This window comes from Peromyscus maniculatus, chromosome 5 (genome assembly GCF_049852395.1).
Source record: "Peromyscus maniculatus bairdii isolate BWxNUB_F1_BW_parent chromosome 5, HU_Pman_BW_mat_3.1, whole genome shotgun sequence".
Classification (NCBI taxonomy): Eukaryota; Metazoa; Chordata; class Mammalia; order Rodentia; family Cricetidae; genus Peromyscus; species Peromyscus maniculatus.
Window position 1 is genome coordinate 55,782,747 of NC_134856.1, and position 21,899 is coordinate 55,804,645.

At 57.8% G+C, this 21,899-nt stretch overlaps 1 protein-coding gene across 4 annotated transcripts in view; it reads left to right on the forward strand.

Moving 5' to 3' along the window:
* Nucleotides 1-305: 305 nt before the first annotated feature.
* Nucleotides 306-21,899, forward strand: part of Zfpm1 (zinc finger protein, FOG family member 1) — a 60,582-nt gene continuing 38,988 nt past the window's right edge. The window contains exon 1 of one of the 4 annotated variants that reach the window (XM_042277803.2): nt 306-503. Coding sequence is in view for 3 of the 4 variants with exons in the window: in XM_076572231.1 (XP_076428346.1) it covers nt 1,613-1,739 (127 nt within the window). In the remaining variant the exon portion in view is untranslated. Of the gene's footprint in view, nt 504-897; nt 1,014-1,354; nt 1,740-21,899 lie in introns of those variants that run through there. The other 3 variants (XM_042277801.2, XM_076572231.1, XM_076572230.1) reach the window with 3 other exon arrangements.

The window sequence follows — 21,899 nt, forward strand, 5'->3', positions numbered from 1 at the left end:
CCTGGGCCGTAGTTAAGCAAGAAGGCCAACAGACCCCTGGCTCCTCCCAGATTTCCAGACAGGTCTGAGTTCAAGAGGGAAAAACCTGAGGTTCCCCAGCCCATGAGGCCACAACCATCAGAAGCTGCAGAACACAGGGTTGCCGCTTCCAGGAGTCTCATACTGAAGCCTCCTTCCAGACCAGAACCTCTGTCACATGCCAAGTCCTGAACAACACAAACTCTGTGTCCAGGCCTCCTCGGTCATTCGGACCCCACTGCTGGCTGCCTGGAACTTAGGCCATGGGGGCGGAGCTCCAGAGCGGAGGGGCGGGGCCAGACAAGCCAGGGGACTGTGTTGCGGGGCTGCGGGGCTGCAGTTCAGAACAGGTCTCCAAGTCCTAACCAGGCCTGCGGACCTAGCCTCTGGAAACTGGAACTAGCGAAGGAGGCTAGAGGTCTACCAAGAACCGAGGGTGGGAATTCTGGACAGGGCCAGCGCGGCCTGGGGCCAGCCCGCAGGAGGTGAGGACAGGGCTGAGGACTGGGCAGACGTGGGTAAGGCTGGGCTGGGGGGCGGGGAAGGGCCGGGCTTGAGCGAAGGACTACAGGGCAGGGGCGGGGCTAAGGAGAAGGGCGGGCCTGCGGAGGCGGGGCGAGACCGAGGAAGGACGAGACGTGGGCGGAGCTAGCCCCGGGAAGGACGGGCTGGGGGCAGGGCCAGCACGGGGTGGTGAGGAGTGCAGGGGCGGGGCCTGTGAGAAGGCCGAGCAAAGGGGCGGGGTCAGGCCGAGGACAGCGGAGGCAGTGTTCGGGTGAGGAGGACGAGCTTGAGGGGCGGGGTCAGCGTGAGTAGCTGAGGGGCAGGGTCAATGTGAAGAGATCAGAATGAGGGACAGGGTCAATCTGAGGAGGACGGCCTAAGGAGCGGGGTCAATATGAGCCGAACAGCTGAGGACAGGACCAGAGGCAGGGTCAATGTGAGGAGGACGACTGATGGGCGGGGTCAGTGCGATACAGCGGCTGAGGGACAGGGTAAATGTGAGGAGGATGGGCTGGGGGGCGGGATCAATGGGAGGAGGACGGGCTGAGGGGGTGGGATCAATGAGGAATGGGCTGTGGGGCGGGGTCAGTGGGAGGAGGACGGCTGAGTGGTGGAGCCAGCGCGAGGGAAACAGCCAGGCAGAGGCTGGGTGAGTACGCGGAAGCCGAGGCAAGCAGAAAAGCCGTGAGCAATAGTTTGGGGCGGGGCCAGCGGGAAGGACGGTCTGGGGGCGGGGCCAGCAGGAGCGGGAAGGCGTGGCCGCGGAGGATGGTCCGGGGCGTGGCGAGAGGCGGGGCGGCCGCCAGCTACGCGGAGGCCCCGCCCGCCCGGCCAGCCTGCCGGGAGCGCCCTGGCGGCGGCCGCGGGATCGCCGCTCGCGGATCGCAGGTTCCATTGAGAAAAGCCGAACGGCGGCGGCGTCTGCGCCGGAGCAGAGAAGCCGCCACCAGCCCGCCGCCCGCCGGGCAGTCCGCGCGCCCGAGCGCAGGGCCGTGGCCTCGGGCCTCCGCGGCGGCGCCGGCGGCCCACGCGCGGCGCGGCGGGCTGGGGGCGCGGGCCGAGGCAGCCGTGGAGCCCACGGGCCGGGGGCATGAGCCGCCCCGCCGCGCCCCTGCCGCCCGCCGCCGCCCGTCAGGGGCTAGAGGCGGCCGCCGCGAGGGCGCGCGGCGCCGGAGACATGTCCAGGAGGAAACAGAGCAATCCCCGGCAGATCAAGCGTGAGTCAAACTTTACCCGCGGTGCCCGCCGGACCCCCGCTCGCGCCTCGCCTCCCTGCGCCGCCCCTGTGCGGCCGCCCAGCCCCGCTGCGCCCGCGACCTTCACCCCGCGCCGCGCCCCCCGCGCGGAGTGCCAAGCGCGGCGTAATCTAATCTCTGCCGGCGGGCAGGGCCCCCGCGTCTCGTCATGGGCACCCAGGGGGTCCGGGCCCCGAGAGGGTGGCGGGTCCCGAGAGCCGGAAGGAGAGTGACTGGGGGCGCGGCTCCGGCAGAGCCCGGCCACCTCGCGGCCTGCACCTCCCCCGCATCTCAGAGATGGTGCGGCGATAGGGCGGCCCTGATCTGGGCTCAGATAAAGTTTAAAATATTCCATTCTGCAAGTCCCATCCTGATAAGATCGCTCTGTCGGGACGGGCTGAAATTGTGATCTTATCTGGCGCGCTTGACTCTCCCAGGCTTTGTATCTAGAGGCAGAAGGAGAAAGACCTGGGAATAAGGGGTACCTAGGGCTGCGGGGCGGGCCGGCGCCCACCGCAGCGCTGTGACCGCAGAGCGGCGTGGCTGCGGGGAGTGAGGTAGTGGAGGCTGCTGCAGCCCAGGCGCTCGGCACTGGCTGACCAAACCCCCTTTATCCGCCCCAACTCTGGAGTTTTCGATCTGACCTCTGCCTGCTTGGGGACATATAGAGGTCTGACCCACCAACTGCCCCTAACAACGCTACGCGGGCAAATAGTGCCCTTGTGTGCCCATGGGCACCCCTCCTCCCACCCCCGCATCCGAGGGGCTTTTCTGAACCAGCCAGGGTCCTCAGGGACTCGAGCGTCGTTCCTGCGTGCGTCCAAGTTTCTCGCAGGTCCTCCCGTGGGCACTTTCCCGAGTAGGGCAGGCCCTGTACTCCTACATCACCTATGCCCCCACAATAGGAGCGTGTGCTCTCTGGGCCACTAGGTTGCGGGGCCACTTGGCTGCACTAGGAACCAGTAAGCACACAGGAAGAGCTCCTCCCCACGCCACACCAATAATAACTTCGCGCTTCTCCCGGCAGGGCGCGGGGCTTCCTCCCTGGAGCTTCCCCCTGGCGGGAGAAACAAGTCATTTGGGCTGCCCACGAGGTGACCAGGGAGGGGGGCATCCGGCTTCCCAGCTCCAGACGCCTGGCTGCCTCCTCTGCCCACATGACGCTGCCACCAGGACCCAATGTGCATTCTAGCCTGTGAGGGTGTCCCTACCACTGAGGTCTCGGGAGAGGGGGACGGAGGCAGGAATCTGGGTTCTGGTAACCCGACTCCCCAAATTCGAGCCGGACCTGTTTTCCGAAAGTCTCCTTCTATCATGTCAACTCAAGTATTAAAGCCACCCACAGGTCCCGATCTGTGCTGGTTCTCTGGTTTCTTTTTCCCCTCCTCCCCTGTGCGCCTCTGCCGGGTTCTGTTCTCGCGTGTATGTGTGTGTGCGTGAGCGTGTGTGTGTTTCAGCCTGATGAGAAATGCAGATAGCTAGGGCAGGGAGATCTCAGGTTGGGAACGGATCGCCAGCGCTGATAAGGCCGCGGGAGCCCAGCAGAGCCCAACCCACTTGGGTCAGCGAAACCCCGCACTCTGGGCACCGGGACCGGGACTGTGCAGGAGAGCCCCTCCGACCCCCTCACAGTACCCCATGACTGGAGCAGAGGAGGAGAGCGAGCCTGGGGGAGGGCGGGGCCCGGAGCTCTCTCTGTGCAACTCGTGGCCTGGGCTCCTCCTCCCCTAGCAGATCTAAACGCGTTAAGATGCGAACGTTGATTGTCACCAAGCGGCGGCGCCTGCCCGCCCGCTCTCTGCCCAAGGCCGTGCGTGAGGCCCTCGCAGCTGCGCGCCGGCTGCGCTGGCCTCACCTGTGGCGGGTCTCAGGGTGCGGAGGGGAAGCAGGCTGAGCTCTAGGGGCCGCCGCCCTCCACGCCCCCACCAAAGCAGGGTTGCAGCTGCCCGCGCCTCCGTGCGCCTTTTGTTCTGCGCAAAGATAGATGTGCCGCGCTGATAAGGCTTGCAACCGATGGCAGCCGCGATAGCGCTTCCATTTATTAACTTCAAACGTGGGAGAGGGGGGAGGGCGAGGCAGGAGCGCGGCCCTAGCCGGCCAGATGGCTGACATGATAGGCCGGGCCCCTGGAGGGGGCGAGGGGCAGGGTGTAGCTCGGGACCCTTGGTGCCCCGGCCCGCCAGCTCTCCTTCTGCCCAGTCGATGTAAGCTCTGATAAGTGGGGGCCTAAGCGCGGGCCAGTCCGCCCAATGGCGATTGCCAAGAGTGATAAGAGGCCTTATCTACGGCCACCAGGCCCCGCCGGGTTCGAGGCAACAGCAGTGTGGGGGCGTCCGGCGGCAGCAGGGGGCCTGGGCAGCAAAAGAGGGAACAACGGGGGGCGTCCATCTGGGACACTTTCCCAAACACTCTTAATCGGCAAGAAGTTGATCTTCCCCCTGCGGCCAGTGGTACAGTCCATCAAAATGAAAGAAAACTGACTTCGTGCTGCCTGCAGGGAGGGGAGAGAGAGAGAGGACACTCCTCCCCTCATTCCAATTAGGTTGCACTCAGAGGCCAGGGGCGGTTTGTCACCTGCGAAGGGTGGTTTCCCCTGAATCATGCTGGGCTGCTCTTGGTTCCTGGCAAGTCTTAGGTGTGACTCCCGTGGAGTTTATTGAAGAAAAACTCGAGGTGGTTTCCACTGACCTGACTGCTTTTTGGGAAGCTCAGCAGGTACACATCCGGAGAGATCTGTATAGATCTGCCTGAGCAGACAAGTGTTTATTGAGAGTTCGATGCGTGCTGTGTGCAGTGGAGTGTTTTTTGTTCTCCTGTTGTATGCAGTTCTGTGTTATTGAGTACCTGCTGTATGCAAGCACTGGCTCAGCTCTATCCACCGTATGAGGAAGGGAGAGGTGTGGGGAGGCACAAGCAGGCGAGAAGTCTGGGGTCAGGGTCGCGCTTCTCCTGAGCCGCCCTCTAGAGTGCCAAGAATGGGCCAGCCATGGTTGCACTTCAGTGAATAGTAACCTGGCCTCAGTTTTCTGCTTTGGAAAACTGGGCGGTTTGGGGATGTGAAGAGCTGAAAGGCAAGATGCCAGTAAGTGAGAATGAAGTCAGGAAGGTACTGACATGTAGGGCTGGCCTCAGTTTACCTCTTTGAAAAATAGGGCTGAGATAAGCACTCAGGGGTACAGGGAGGCAGGAGTTAGTGATCCCAGATGCTTAAAGACCTAGGTCACTGGGCACAGGCTTGGAGAAGGAGTCCCGCCTGGTGCCGCAGCCCTCTGTCTCTGAGGAGGTGTTTTCACACATTCTTACAGTTCAGTTAAGCAAATTATTGGTAGCCACAGGATGACTAATTTGCTCCAAACTCAGAAGCCATCTGCCAACTCCTTCTAACACCTAACACCCACCCACAGGGCCAGTGGTGCTGACAGCAGCCCCATTCCCAGGAGAGCCAGAGTGAAGGCCCAGTAAGAGGCTGGGATTTAGCTGTATTTTATGGACATAGAGGGACTGTTTACACAGAGCATTCCCCACCCCCCTTGTAAGTATAGGTGGTGCCTCTGGTCAGGCCCCTCATGGGCTTTGGTGGCCCATGACACTTCCTGGAGATTCCTCTGCCTCCATGTCTTCCCTTTGTGGCAGTGTCTGTCATCCAGGGCTCAGTGAATGTGAGCTGCCCGCTCCGGTTTTGACCCTGTTGTCCCAAGCCCTGGTCATCAGCACTGGCCTGGAGCTTGATGGTCCTCAGAGCGGTCCAAGACAGGAGGCACTCTTTAGGGAACCCTTTCCTGACTCTCTGGAGCCCACATGAGGTCTCCAGTTCTTATTGGGCCTTCTGATCCCACCTGCCGGTGGCTTTCCTACCTCCCTGGAGCCTGAGAGGGCAGTAGGTGGACAGCATGGGCAAAAGACAGCAGCATCACTGGTCACGGATGACAACTAAATGCTTGCTCTGTGCCGGGTCCGAAAGAACTTACGTAGGCCCCATGCTCACATGGTACCTCCGGGGAAACTGAGTGCTAAAAAATTAGCTTTGTGTCCCAGAAAGTAGTGAAGCCCGAGTTGGAAGTATGAAGTGGACACTGCCCCTTGCTGTTGGGACCAGGAACTCCATCAAGGTGTCTCACCATCCTCTGGCTTTTGCCTGCTCTCAGCCGCAGTCCTTAATTTTCACATCTGTACAGTGGGCCTATGGGAGGAATGGAGGCCTCTGCAGTCTTTTGCAGCTGCTCTTGCCATCTTGGTGCTCCTCTCTGAGATGCTTCAACTCAAGGGCAGCCCCTGGGGAAGCCTCACCCAGCCCTACCCTGGCCTGAGCCCCGGACCCAGTCCCTCTGGCCCAGCCCCCCCTGGAGGTCACAGGAACCCAGTATGGCACCGATTTAAGTGGGTCAGTTGGGGAGAAAGGAGGAGGAATGTGATGCCATTAATTGTGCCCCTTATCTCCTGTTTCTATGCCAACCAGACGGTCCCGGGGCTTGACGGCTCGTGAATAATACTCTAGGCCAGCCTATCTGCCATCGACAGGCCTCACGGAGGCAGCTGTTGCCTCCTGATTGGTATCACAAAACCCATGGACCCAGCCCACATGGAGCTGCCTGGCCATACTCAGGCCCTGGCTGGTTCTTGCCCACCTGCCCACCATCCCCCTGAGGCTGCCTGGAGGTGCCTATGGTCCCTATTCCCATTTCACAGATGGGGAAACTAAGACCACAGACACACACACACATTGCTTTACAGACCTCTTCTGGCTGAAGGTGTGGCAAAGTGAGGGACAGCAGCATCACTGGTCTTCAGGAATCATGTCATACATACCCCACCTTCTCCCATGTGTCAGGCCATGTGACCTTGGCAGGCCCCATCCCTGTGGGGCTCACCATGTGTTGTTAGTGGGGGAGCCAGCCCATAGGTAAGAGCTCAGCTGCCTGCAGGTTACAAGTGTGTGCATGGCCCCTCAGTGGGGTAGAGGCACCATAGTGGGGCTTGTGCTCCAGTAGAGTCATGGGGCATCTTCAGCCTCAGTGCTTTTACAGGGCTGCTCCCACACCCACCCTCTCACATTCCGGGATATCTTTGCTGCCACTCAGCTCCTCAGGCTCCCGAGAAGGAGCCTGTCTCAGTTGGGTACCATTCCTTGGGCCCACCAAAGCCAGATGTTGCCCCTCTTATTGCCCATAGGACTGTGGGAAAGGCCTGTTAGGAGAGCTTTGCTTTCCCATCCACAATGTGGGAGTGACAGTGCCTGTCTCCCAAAGCAGCTGTGGCCCCTCCCCTACTGCCCCCTTCCCTTCCCTCTCTCCTCCATCTCTTCATGATCAGGTCAGGTCTGGTTTCCAGTCTGAGATGGGACATCCCTGTAACCAAGCTCTTTCCCATGAGATCTCAGCATGTTCCATACAGGGGCCCTGCCCTTTGGCCCACAGTGTGGAATAGACGTAGGGGCCTGGTATCTTCCCTATTACTGGCCAGCCTCTCCCTCCTGCATATATATTGGCACTGATTTGTCAAGGGAGCACCCGACCTGTGCAACCTCGGTGTGCAGCTTGCCTTCTGTGAGCTAGCGATTCCTTGTCAGAGAGGACAAGAGTAGAGCTTCCATGATCTTCCTTCACACACCTCTCCCCTCTGTGCTCTGCAGTGTCCAGATCCAGGCAGCCAAGTGGAACCCCCTGGATCTCCCAGGTTAGTGTCCATCTACAGAGGAGCTGGTAGTCCGGGGAGGGAGAGAAGGCATGGGCAGAATGGGGGAGCAAGGGGCCACCGGAAGGTCAAGAAACTGTCCATGGTGTGTAGAACTGCCTGAACGGGGCCCCCCCATGTCTCAGCTGGCTGCCTTTACCCCATTGAGGGGCCATGTACACACTAGTAACCTGCAGGCAGTTGAGCTCTTACCTATGGGCTGGCTCCCCCACTAACGACACATGGTGAGCATGGTGAGCCCCACAGGGATGGGGCCTGCCAAGGTCACATGGCCTGACAGGAAAATGCCCCTGTTCAACTTCACATGAGGATGTCTAGGCCCAGGAGCTCAGACCTGCCCTGACCAGGGCCCAACAGACCACAGGGGCTGCTGAGAGCCTAGGCAAACAGAAGCAGCCCATCCTGGTGTCTGGTGATGCCTGCAGTGCTGGCTAGGGCTGTCCCCAAGAGGCCAGTGACTCCCCTTCCCCACCCTCCCCATTCCAGCTGTGCGTTCATCCTTCGTATATGGCACTAACTTTAGGATACTCAGCCCCCAGCCCCAGCTTCTTCCCAGGGGCCTCATTCAGCGTCTTCCCAGTGCTCAGCCAGCCTGGATCGATCTCTCACCTGAAGAATGGAAACAGCAGATCCTACCCTGTCCCGTGGTGTTCACCACTTAGGCAGGGGCGGTATACAGTAGGTACTTTAGGGACAGTGCTGTTCAGAGTAGACCCAGTCAAAGGGACCCTTGGTGGCATGACTCCCATCACCTGTGAACTCTAGGCTACAAGCAAGCCCTTGCCTAAAGCCAGACAGCCACAGACAGGTCCCCCATGGAGGGAGGCTCAGCCTGGCTTCTCAGGAGACCTATGTGTAAGTGGCCTCTCCTGCCTCAGTTTCTACTTGCAGAGAGCAATAAGAGCACCTCTTTGTTGTGGCCATAGGGGGAGCTTGGAGGTGCACACTGAAGTGCCAGGTGGCTTCTTACCAGGTGGACCCTGCCAGTCCTGCTGGCTTTGGTGTTGGCATGTGCCAGAAGCCCGAGTGTCATGTGTTGCACACCACCCTGGTGGCCTTTTCCCACCCCTGTTATGAGCGAGAACATCAAGGCCTTGCCCAAGGCCAACCAATACCGAAGCTGGGTCTGTGGCCAGAGTGGAGATTCTCTGAGCAGAGATCTGTAACCCACGGTGTCAACCGCACCATCTTGCAGGTCTCTGGGGCCTCTGCAGGCTGGCTTTTCCCTTCTCCCTCCTCAGCAGCCCTCTGGGCAAGAATGTGGCACTGATGTTATACAGAAGTGGGTAGACGCATCAGCAGCCCCCCCCCCTGTCTCAAGTACCCCCTTGTCCTTTGCCTGCTCCAGCTGGCAGTGACCTCTAAGCCAATGAGTGTTCTGCAGCCTCTCTGAGCCAGGGAGGTATAGACTGGTCCCCATGCCTTGACCAAGGGCTGCAGTAGACCTAACTGGTGTCACCCATCACTGAGTGCTCCCGTGTACTAAGTACTTTCTGCACATCTCTAAGCATCTCTCTAGGTACTTCCTTTGGTTGGGGTTCTCCCTTTTACCCAGAAGAAATAGAGGATTGGAGTGGGTTTTTTTTTTGTGTGTGTGTTTGTTTGTTTTGTTTTTGTTTTTGGTCCTTAAGAAATGGAGGATCAGAGATGCTACCTCGGGGTCTCACAGCTATGCATGAGGTTCTCACTATGGAAAGAGAGCCTGCCTGGGATGGTATGCACAGCCCTGTCTGCTCCTACCATACAGGTGGGTGCACTGTACGGCTTTGGGGCCCTCGTGTGAGTCCCAACCTTCTGAGCCTCAGTTTCCCTACTACACATAGCACTATGATGCCTACCTGGTGGGAGACAAGGATTAAAGAGAACTGACAGAGGAGACATGGCCAGCAAGAGCCAGTGAAGAGGGAAAAGGGGCCATTGTCCCCTCCCTCTACTGCTGATGGCCCGTCCTCACGTGTCTGTAATTCTGTCTCCCGGAGACATCTTCTTGCCAGTTCCTCCTGACATCTGACTTCAAGCCCTATAGCCTTCCATCTGCCCTTAGGCTTATACTTGCCTCCGTTCCCTATTCTCTCACCCCAGGAGGAAAGAAGGAGGACAGGGATTGGGGTCTCAGATGACTCTTTCCTGCAGGACTTCCTTTGCTGTTTTTAGGGACAAGGTATCCCTCCCCACCTTGCTGGACTGGCCTCCAGTGAGGGGCAGGGCCTACAGCTACCCCTCTAGGACCCCTCTGGTTTCTGGCACACAGAATTTTGTGATGGGAGAGGAAACTGAGGCTCAAAGCCCTGGGCACCACTGGTGTGGGTGACCCACCTAGTCTCCCCACACTCAGCTATCGCAGGTATCACTGGGAGCACATGCTGAGTGTGCCCCAGCCCAGCTTCGTGTCCTGCTCCCACCAGCCTGAATAGACCTGGACTCAAGGCCCAGATGGGGAAACCAAGGCTTAGAAAGTTCGAGGATCAGATAGATCCCTGGGAGAGCCACCATCTGGAAGTTTGGGGTGGGAAAGAGCAATGGCCACTGATTGCTGGCGGGGGAGGGGGCAGCCACACCCATTTTCAAACCCAGAGTCCGTGACTCTCCACCACAGCCAGCTCTGGTCTCCACATTGTTCCCCACGGTGTGACTTTGGGCCACGGTTTTAGCAAAGATCAGAGCTGTATAGACTCACTGGGCCTCACTCACTCCCCTGCTGCCTTTATGCCTCTTGCCTCCTTCCACTTCCTGGGCCACCGTAGCACCTCCTGCCTTGGTTTTCCCCATTGAGTCCCACACCCCACTTGACCAAGTACAGTTGCCCAGGGACAGGGGCACCCCAACACTCGCCTGGCAGCCTGGACAGCCCATGGACGCCAGGCCTTCACTCAGTTGGCCAGCCAGCCCTCTCCTGGAGCAGCCGCAGCCTGGTCCTCCCTGTACTGTCTCTGGTCCCAGCCTCCTCCGGCGCAGGTTTCAGCTCCTGTGATAACTCGGAAAGTTGAACTGGCCCCATTACTGCACTGAGATGGTTGGCAAGATACGGCTCGATAATGGAGGAGATACCCACGTCTCGGTGGCCAGCGGCCTGGGCTCCCGCCCATTAACATTCCCCACCAGCGATCCGCGCTATCTCCCCTCCTTCCACTCCTCCCGCAGATAAGAATGGAAATTCTGACTTCATAGCTCGCTGATTAAAGTGTCTGGATTTCTTGATAATACACAGATAAATTATGTTTTTGAAAAGGAAGGTAGGGAGGAGGGTGGAGAGAAAGGGGCCCTAGAGGGGAGCCCTTGGCCAACTCGGAGGAGATGGCTCTCCCAGCCTCTGGGCCAGGCTGGTAAGCCCCCCAAATGTCCAGCCACTGAAACTGGTGGCCAGACCCAGTTAGGTCCATCAGGCCCCACTCAGAGAAGACACTGGTACACCGATACCCAGGCCATAGTGTCCAGCCTCCAGGACTGATGACAGCCCCTGGCACACACACACACACACACACACACACACACACACACACACACACACACACACACAGCTTTGGGCAGATCTCCATACCAACGTGGCCTTGTTTGCCCAGCAGACATGGTGCCTCTGCAGCCTCACCAGGAAGCTTTGCCTGTGTGCCCTGCTGCCCTGCTGTGCCTGGTTAGACCATAGGTAGTTCAGTAAATGTCAAGGTGCCCATGCAAAGCCACGCCCAGCGGCTGTGAGGGCTCTGGTCTGCAGCACTCAGAAGCCCAATTAGCTCCAGGCCTGGCTTCAGCCATCGCGCCTCCCAGCTCGGCCCAGCTGCCACTTGTGACAGGCGGCACCCAGATGGGACTCAGGTGCCATTGCAAGCTTGTCTGGATAAAGCTGCCTCCTTCAGCTGATCCGAGATTCTCGCTGATGGTGTGATGCGCCAAGATTAGGGCTGCGCCAGGCTAATCCTCCGGCTGAGGGACAGGTAAGGCAGCCATGGGGGAGTGAGGCACCTGCTGTGTGGAAAGAGAAACCAAGGCCTGTCAGCCCCAACACCTCTTGGGGCGGTGGCCAGGCCAAGCTGGCCCCACTGGCAGGGAGCCCCGTGGAAGGCCAGCTGGGCCCAGTGGGGTGGGTGGGAGCACTCAGCTCTGCCCCGTCCTGTGTATATAAAATCACTCCTGAGAACTGAAACACTGGAATCCCAGAGATAGGAAGGCCTGAGGAGGCCAGGAACTTTCTTGTGTGGTCCTGGGTCTTCCCAGGTATTTATGATCCCAGTGATGGCCATACTGAGGATAGCTATCTTGATTGAGTTGTGTATATACTCTTGGGCTTATCCTGCCTATGACACTGAGTCCTCCCATTACCCCTCATTTCTCTTCTAATGACTCAAGGCTCAGAGAGGTTGAATAAATCGCCCAAGGTCACACAGCACAGGAGGCACTCTGACCTAGAGGCTCTGTCTAAATCTGAGTCTCTATCTAAAGGTTCTGGGGTATTTGCAGAATTACCCCCAGACACACCTCTATAAAGGGGCCTGGTCCCTCCACTTCAAAGGGAAGGAGTGGGTACAGAGAGGGCCATGTTCAGCACTACCCAGCCCTATCCCTGGATCAGTGCAGATCGGTCTGGCTGGCCTTGAACTCAGAGATCCTCCTGCCTCTGCCTCCTGAGTGCTGGGATTAATGACATGCACCACCATGTCTGGCTAAATTGGTGTGTCTCTGCTCTTACTTATTGTTTGTACTCATTTCATGTGCCCACGGGCTCCTTCGGTGAGAAAGTTGGTTTGAGGGCCTGGAGAGGCAGCTCGGTCAGTAAAGCGCTCTCCACACAAATGCAAGGGCCAGCGCAGATCCCTATACCAAAGAGCTGGGCATGGCAGTGCGCACCTACCGGGCGGTGGTGGTGGTGGTGGTGGTGGCGGCGGCGGCGGCGGCGGCGGCGGCGGCGGCGGCGGCGGCGCACGCCTTTAATCCCAGCACTCGGGAGGCAGAGGCAGGCAGATCTCTGTGAGCACCTGTAGCTCTCATGCTGAGCAGGCTGAGACATGCTGCCTCCGGGAGCTACTGTAGCGCTCTAGGACAAACAGCTCCCACAGGGCTCTGTGCTGAGGTGTCAGGCTCAGGGTTTCTGATTACCACCACCTGGATGATTCTAGAATGTTTGTCAGCCTGGGTCATGATCCCCATCACCACCAATCACCAGAATTTCATACCTGGAGTGTCACAGGAGTCACACACTGAACCAACCAACAACCCAGGGATATGAGAGGGGGTTAGGGTCTAGCCTACCCATCATCCTTCAGGCATCTCCTTATTCTGAGCCTCAGTTTCTAAATCTGTAAGCAGGGCTGCGGATACTAAGATTGCATCCCGCAGACCCTAAACCTGCTCCGCAGAACCTCAGCCATGTTTGCTGGTCACTCCATGGGCCCCATGCCCCCTAGCTGTGCCCACCAGGTCTTAACCAGGTTGTGAGCCTCCAGGCCAGAGAGACATAGCTGGGCTCTCTGTTCCATCTGCCCTGACTGTATGACCTTGGCCTAGGCACCTCACTTCCCTGGGTCTGGCTACCTCACCCATCAAACAAGGCAGTGGGTGTCCTTGCAGGTCCTTGTGAGGAGCTGATAAGGCAGAGCTTGGGGACCCTGGAATCCCAGCAGACAGGTACCGTAGGACCCCCCCCCCAGGTGCTCCCCGGGGCCTGTGTCTCCCTTTCTGGCTGGGGCCTGAAAGAGAGAGGCCTCCTCCCTAAGCTCCACGGGTGTGGGAGGGATTGGGGTGGGTGTGTTCCGCCCTCCCAGGCCCCCAACAAAAAGAAGAAAGAAAAGGAACCTTGATAAAAAGAGCGATAGGCGCCATGCGTGGAGGAGCCGCTATCGCCCCATCTATCTGCCTGCTCACTCGCGGTTCTTTCCCTTATCTCACCCCTCCAAATGCCAGGAACAAAAGCGTTGCAGACTTACACATACTGCCAAGCCCATGGCCCAACTTGGGGCTGCCAGGAGAGATGGCCCCTACATCTAAAGGAAAAGTTAGGCTCCTCACTCTCATCATTTTGCAAAGGGAATATCCAAATGGCCCGTCCTGAGACATGGCAGCCGGGATGGAGATGTCCAGGAGTGGGTGCCTAGGGGTGGGGGCGTGTGACCGTGCGCCAGGATCTTCTCTCTAAGGCACTCAGGATGGATTTAAGTTGTCCAGGATAGTTACAGCGAGGCCTGCGTGGAGCCAGTGTTCCCCGTCAAGTTCCTTTCTGCCCGAATCTCCCTCAGAACACCCAGAAACTAACGCTTCCCACAGCACCCCCTAGACTCAGTCCTGCCTCTGCCTCCCACCCCTTCACCCCCACGATGTCTTAACTTCCTCGCTGGCTCCTAAGAGCCGCAGGACTGAGCCCCCGCCCCTAGAGCAGAGCATCGGTCCCTCCCACCACTGCCCAGCCCCTGCTAGCAGCCAATGAAAACAGAGTGCAAATGGGCAGCCCTGAGGCTCAGGCATTGGCTGAAGTTCCATAGAGGGGGTGGGGCCTTACCTTAAAATGAGTGTGCACCTGTCCAGCCTAGCCCCACCGGGTGGAAGTCCTCCCAGGCTTCTGAACCTTCCTCAGGATCCTTGTGTTTGCCTTGGACAGGCTGACCTTTGAATAACTTCTGTTGACCTCAGAGCCTAGGCCACACCTTTGGGCGCCAGGACCTGCGCATTCCACACACAGTGCCGTCAGCTCGAGTGCCAGATGAGAGTGGGGAGGTGAGAAGTGGGGTAAGGACAGACAGCAAAGGCTGGACGCTCCCCTGTCTCCCTCCAGACCCTGCTCCTGTTATTGTCACCATCTCCTCCTGCTCCCCAGTGACTTCCTGGGAACCTTGATGTCCAGGCCTCTGTGGCCCCAGGCTCTGGTGAGGCCAGATCTTGTGTCCAAGGTGAGATCACACCTTGGCTTCCTAATCTGTAAAACGGAAAAGAAACCTAGTCCCTCAGCCTGCCAGGCTGGTTTCTGGACCCCTACCCTGCCCCAGGCCTCGGTTACCGCACCCAAATCATGGGGCCATTCTAAATGCAGCAATGTCTCACGTTGCTCATCCCATGCCTGTTTTTTTTTTTTTTCAAAGCCGGTGGAGATGGGAACCTGACCTTGCCTCCATCTTCTCCACCCCTCAATATACTGTGTTGCAGAGTTGGACCCACGGTCACAGCAGGGGGTCATTGGCTCCCACAGCACCCTCAAGCCATAGGTGTGGTGTTTTTTTAAAATGTGTAAGTGCAAAACAGTGGTGGGATAAGGTTCACCAGAGAGCTTGGGCTGAGACCTATGGGAAGAAGAGTGAGCAGTGACCTCATGACCTCAGTCTTGGCCCCCACACCCTGGGTCTCTGTCACCTGTTTTTATAAAATGGGTGTGAGGGTCGGAAGCACATGCCTATACTACACCAGCACAAGGCCTTCCAGGGCCAGCCTCAGTCTCTGCTGAAGGACTTCCTTCTCACATGGGCAGCTCTGCCCTCCCCCAAAAGCACAGGGTGTCTATTACTGGGTAAAGGCTACCTGCTTGGTTCCTAGATCAGCCTTGTCTGTCTCCGGAGGAAAAGGAAGGAGGGGTCAAGTCAGCCTGAGACGCTGGCATTACCACAGACAGAGGAGCCTGAGAGATCAGCCAAGTTCTCTTATACAGAGTCAGGGAAGGGGCCGTGACTGGTGCACTGATGGTGTGGAAGCCCCACAGTGTGGAGAGCATCCTTTTTCTTTCTTGCTTGCTTTTTTTTTTCTTTTCTTTTTTGGTTTTTCGAGACAGGGTTTCTCTGTGAAGCTTTGCGCCTTTCCTGGATCTCGCTCTGTAGCCCAGGCTGGCCTCGAACTCACAGAGATCCGCCTGCCTCTGCCTCCCGAGTGCTGGGATTAAAGGTGTGCGCCACCACTGCCTGGCAGCGAGAGCATTCTTGAATCAGAGATGGAGGGGCAGACGCTGGGCAGGGTTGGGTTGGGCTGGGGGAAGGGTGTGTGGATGCCGATGGTATTGGTGAGGATGTGAACGGCACATAACACAGGGTCTCATGTGTGAGCAGGGCACTGAGAGGTTGGAGCACCCATAGTGGGTTTGGGCTAGTGATCAGAGCACTGTGCTCTGCCTGACTACCACGGCCGCTGTGGGCTCCAGGTGGGCTTGGAGAGGAGAGGGCCCAGCCCAGCCCGCTGAGTGGACGGCTTGTCACACAGGAGCCGTCTCCTCCTAAGCAGCCATCTGCCTCCGTCCCTCTGACCCGTACCACGCAGCGACGGCTCCATTAGTGAAACCTGCCACATCGCTCAGCTCTTATCACCCATCTAGAGAGAGAATCACTCCAGGCCTCAGCGCCCATCTCCACCATTCTGTTTCCTCCTCTCTTGCTCGAGGCTCTGAGCTGTGGCCTCAGCCGCCCCTGCCTGGCACGTGGCCTCCACAGCCCCAGGTCCCATCCTGGCACAAGGCCCCCAGTCTACTCACCGACCATCCTCAGGGTGCACAGCTCCAACCCCTGTGGTGCCCTGGGCCCTCCCCCATGCTGCCCCTCCCCCAGAAGCATAGGCCATGGGTTCCTGGAGTGAAACAATCTTGTGTAATCTATCAGTGGCTATCAGGCCCATCGAGGGGAGGGACGGGAGTGGCTGGGCCTAGAGATGGCGCCAACCTTTAGCGTTGATAAAGTTTCCGAGTTCAGCTGTGATGAATGTTGAGTAAGCGCAGGCCGCAGATAGGATGTGGACTTGGCAGGCCCGAGGCTCCGGCTGAAACCAATCTCTCTCTATCAGCCAGGCTGGGCTTTCTCAGGCCCCGGGCCCTCTTCCCTCCTCCTAGCCTCCCTTTCTCTGAGCCTTGCCCCACCCAGGTCCCTACCCCTGGGGACAGGGTAAGAGACCAACTTGCCGGTTAGATCTGGCCTGAGAGAGGGACCAGGCTCAGGCCAAGGGGAAGATCCTGAGGACCCTCAGGGTGCAAGGGCCCAGTACACACCCCACCGCCGCCAACAGGCCCTGCGTCCTCAAGTCTGGCATCTGGGGGTGCGGCTCACAGTACCCAGATTAAACCTTAGCTCCCTTCCAGGCCTTTAGCCCTGGGAGCTCAGCTGGGACTTTCTGTGCCCCCTCCCCGCCCTAGACCTTCCTGCACACACTGCCTGAGTGCCCTCCCTGGGGTGTTCTCAGTTGTAGCTTAAAGGCCATCACCTCCTCTGAGAAGCCCCAGTACCCCCACATCCCCTGTGGACGAGCCAGCCCTCCGAGGTACAGAGGCCTATATCCCTGTCTCCATCCCAGACTGAATGTCCTTTCTTGTCTGCACAGTCAGTCCCCAGCCTGGGATGGACCTTCCTGGAACTTCCTGATCCCTCCAGAGCCTCTCCATTCACTCCTCACCAAAGCTCTCTAAGGTCGGGTGTGGGCCCCTGAACCTTGCAGCCTGGCCAGCTCTCCATTATGTATGTCCCCGAATAGCAGTGTGAGCAGCTACCCTGAGGCCCCGTGGTGGCTAGGACGGCTGCCTTCTGCCTCAGTTTCCTCGTCTGCCCATGGAATCAGCATCCCTGCAGGGTGGTGCTAGTAAGGCTCTGACAACCCAAGTGAGTTGTTGAGGGCAGTGTGCATGTGCCTACAAGGATCTGGGCTAACGGAGCCAAAGCTTCCAAAGATTACAGACAACCAAGGAGGAGGCAGGAGACATCTCCACAAAACAGTGTCCTGACTCCAACTGTGCCAGGAGCAGCTAGCAGAGCCCAGGCTCTGGCTCCAGGAACAGACATAGGGACCAGGGATGGACAGAAGCAGAGGTGGGAAGAAACAGAAGATGTGAGGTCAAGGAGGGAAACTGAGGCCCAGCAAGGGTAGAAGCAAGACCTCAGTCCTGAGAGCCTCATGGACCTGGACTTGTATCTGAATCCTTCCCAGTAACTCCAGGCAACGCCATCCCTGCTTCTCTTCACTATGAACCAGGATTGGGGGGCACTGCAGAGAGACCTTGTTACTCTGTGCCTCAGTTTCCCACACCTAAAAGCGGGGTAACAGCAAATTGGAGAGCTAATAAGAGTCCAGTGCCAGTGGGGTTAGAGTGTTCAGAGCTCCAGCAGCCCTTCCTCGGTCCAAGGCCCTGGCCAGAGGCCTTGGCACTGTCTCTGGTCACTTGAAGCACATGCCTGGGGTGCCTGGGTCCCACACAAACTAGCCAAAACAGCAGCATGCCAGGGCTTGGGGTAGTGAAGCCCACCACATTCTGTTAAGTCAGAGCTGGTTTCTATGTGAGGGCTGGAAACAGGAGTAGAAGAGATTTCCAGGAGGGAAGAGCACTGGGCCAGCCATGCCCTGGGTGGGTTCACAGCTTCGTGAAGCCCCGGGTCTTCTGGGGACAGGCAAGAGAAGGTAACTGACAGCAGAATTTTCAGTGACTCCTTTTAAACTTTTTGGAACTAAGGGTCACCAGAGTGTGCTTTTCACGAGGCAGGGTCACATAGAGCCCTGTATTTTATCTGGGCTGTGTGCCACCCCCATACACTTTGCTTGTTTGTTTGTTTGTTGTTTGTTTTTCAGTAAAGAGCTATGCCTTTAAAAGCCAAGCAGCAGGGAATGCTTGTATTTGATTGTGTGTGAATCTTATCTCAATAGGATCTTTTTAGTGTTTGAGTGCTGAGGTCTGTCTGGACCTGTGTTTACTAGATTGTGGGTCCTGACTCTCCATCAGACCCCCTATTTGGTGCCTCTGTAAGACCACCCAGTGACTAATAAAGGTATATGTCACCTTCCAGGATGTCCCGAGCTCCAAGTCCATGCCAGTTGGGGTAGGCCCTCCTGATGCTTATAGCCAGGCACAGAAGCAGTCAGCAGGTCGCCACCTAAGACCACAACAGGGTAGAGAGAACCAGACAAGACACAGAAGATCATAGGGCTCAGACTTCTCAGAAAGAGATGTGAGCTCCCCAGCCCAGGGTATGTGGGAGTACCCTCAGTGATATGCTGGGTGAGAAAGTCTGCCTGTCCCATCCCATATCTATTCAACCCCTGGGCCACCCATGCAGTGAATAGTCCAGGTTGCAGGCTCAAAAAATGGTGGACTCTGGCTGCAGCCCCAGCTTGACTCTGATCGTTGGGAACCCCCGGGGCCAGACATGCTCTCTCTTGCTGGAGCAGGGTGTGTATTCAAGTGAACAAGCCATGCTATTTGGCCAGCACTTGTATGACCAGCCTAGTTGTGGGCAGTGCCCCCTCCGGGCTCCGTATGATGGTGTACCTCCAACAGCGTCCTCATCTCAGCCACCACCGTTGTACTGTCTCTTCGACACCTCCCCAGGGGCATCCTGAGTTGAGGCTGAGGTCAAGGTTGAGACAGACACTGAGCTTCAAGTGGCCCTTCACCCTTCCCAGGCATGCTGAACACCTGCCAAGCCTTGAGGGCCACACAGATTTTGACCTGGTCGTGTGCAACCTAATAAGCTGGTGGTACCAGAAGAGACAGACCAACGCACTGGGCGTGGGGACTCTAAAGGAGAAGAGTCCTTGAATAGACTGAGGAGTGCCATGGGAAGCTCAGCGGCCACTCAAGGGCAGGTCTGGGTACTGGTGACAGATACCCTACATGGAAAGCATGTCAAGTGGACACATGCTGAGGGGCCTGGGCCTTCTCTCACCGGCAAGACAACTTTGGGCCATGTCCAAGGTGTATGGCTGGAGGTGAAGGGGACTCCGCTGTGAGAGCCCTGCCCCCCTGCACTGTACGTAATATGGCCTGGGGTGATCCCGAGGATTTGAGGCAATGGGGTCAGAGTCATCTCCAAGTCACCTGCCCTGTCAATGCTTTTTGACAGGGGTATTGTCAAGCTATTAGAACTGAAAGTGAAGTCCAGTCTGTCTGAGGAGCTTGGAGTGTGTAGCAGCCTGCAGCTCTGGGATGCCATGTGCCTCAGTTTCCACGCCTCAGCCTTGGCTGGATCAGAATCCCTACCTAGATGGGGCCTGGACTCCACCTCGTCCTGCTGACCAGGACCCACTGTCACAGGTCATGGTGTCTGCTAGCCAGGAAGTAAGGCTTCAGACCTTAGACTTGAGATGCAGGCCCATAGACTCTCTGGCTGTAGCCCCCCACTGGGCTGAGTCCTGTGAAGCTAAGCTCCCTAAATTTGGCCCCTGAGGGAGGGCAGGGCTATCTTGCCGCCTGTCTGTCCCCGCCATGGCCCTAGCTGTCCGCTGTCCGCTGGTGGGAAAGTCTGTATCTGTTGCTATTTTCTCCCTGCTATCGGGGCCTTATCTGGCCACTGGGTCCTGCTGGAGGCCAGGGTCTCCCTCCTGGCAGTGCCAAGCCATTCCAGTGAGGTGAGGAGGCTAGGCCTCTACCAGCCAAGATGGGGGGGGGGCTTCCTATTCCTCCCGATGGCCCTCCCCAGCCCTGAAAAGAACAGCCGTTGTCACAGCCACCCCAGGCTGTGCTCCCAGCCCGTATCCCATATGGCTGTGTGGACTCCACACAAGAGGCTGCCCCTCATTTCCTGCGAGGGAATGGTCCTTTGCCTGGTGTACACTGCCCCTCTACCCGACTCCTTCCTCCCTGGCCCCCTGCAGGGAGTCTCTTCCCTTGTCAGTCCTTGCCACCTCCTCCAGGAATCCTCCCCTCACACCTCTCCCCCTCCTGCCATGCTCACTGGCACCTTTCCTCCTTTGGGGAAAGAAGTTCGGTCACTGCTTTGTCTCCAGCTCCTCCTGGTCCTGAATCTGGCACAACAAGGGCATGGGAAAGGTTTGATGGGTGAATCAGTGAGTGTGTAAATAGATGAAATTTTGGGACTGAGGCCGTCTGTTCTCTGGGGGGTTTGCCTGGGATCCTTCTCTGATCTCTGTTGCCCAAGGATGGGCAGGCAGCTATTCCAGATCGCCTGTGTTCCATCTATAGGAAGAGGGGAAAGAATCCCTGGGGGATCCTAAAGAAAGGACCCTATGCCAGGCAGGCTCCAATGGGCCTCGGTCTGTGACTCCTGCTGGGTTTGGGGAGGTGGGTGCTGCTCCGGTTCTTACAGTGGTCCCCATCCCCATGTGGTGGTCTGAAGGGGTCTCACCCAGGAACAGAATCCTAACTGGACCATGACAACCCTCCTTGCTGCCTGGGGGACACAGACTGGGGGATTTTGTCCCTCTTCCAGAACCTGCAGTGACCTCCATGTGGTGATTTCAAAATGACCACCACCACCCTTCAGTGAAACTCGTCAAAGCTGAGAGAGGGCTGTACTCATCCTCACATACACAGGGACCTGGAAGGGAGTGGGCATCAGCCTGCCACACAGAGCCTGTCTCCATAATTCAGTTTTAAAGCATGAAAAAGGGAGTTGATGAAATTCCGCTATCAGCTCTGAGCCAATATGCAAAATATCTCACCCCCAATCAAATAGCTATTATGTTTTCATTCCCAAGCGGCGTCCGGCTTAATGAGCAGGAGATGGATGGGCGCTTGGGCATCTGCTCCTTGTGATAACCAAGGGGCTCGGGGCACTAGGGGGGCTGCTCCCAGTACTGTCCTGACTGTGGGTGACCACCATGGTGGCCTGTGGATGCCACTGAACAGAAGTGCAGTCTTGTGCCCAGACGTCTCCAACCTGGGTAGTAGCCAGGCAAGAGGGCTAGCGTCAGCTTCACTATGGGTAATGGGAGGTGTGGTTTGAGACAGCGCTGAGGAGGCAGCCTGTCTGCTCAGATCCTAATGTTGTCCAGGTTCCTTTCTCTCCATGCACCATCCCCTTGCCTTTTCCTTGAGGATCATGGGCAAGCTGCTCTGCCTTAGTTGGATGGGCCTCAGTTTACCTGTCCATAAAGTGCGTGCAACCCAGACTTCCCATGGTTTTGGGGGGGGGGGTTGTTAGGCACCTTATGGAAATGGAATTTAGATAGGACTGGCTTTAGGTTCCCCACTCTACACCCAAACTGTTCTTTGCCCCCCATTCCCATGGCACCCAGTCTGGCTCACATTACATATTCTGTATTCACTCTGCATACCAAGATCTAGCCCAGCACGAACCCTCTGTGCCTTAATTTCCCCATCTGAGAGAGGACTGGAAGATGACCTCACTAGGCTATGTAAGCGAGAGAGGTTAAGGGAGGACATTTGTGAGATGCTGAGCCAAGGCCCCTTGTACACAGTTTGTGCTTAATAAACCACTTTCCCCATCATCTCCTGGTCCTGCCGGGCCGTTGGTGGCAGTAAGCAGTGACAGCTGGTGTCTGCAGAGCACGGGCCCCAGCACCCTGAGCTGCACTCGGATAGTGCCAGCAAGCCGTCCTGGGAGGGCTGCAGCTGTGCGAGTTTCCATTCGTGGCTGAGGGGATGGGGCACAGAGAGGGGGAGTGGCTTGGCCAAGGTCACAGAGCAAGGACACATTTTTATCTGCCTGTTGGGGATGGTGAGGGTTCCCAGAGGGACCCTAGCATACGGCATTCTGGGGAGGGACAGCGTCCAGCCATGGTTTGTGGAGACCCCCGACGTACAGGGCCACCTTCGCC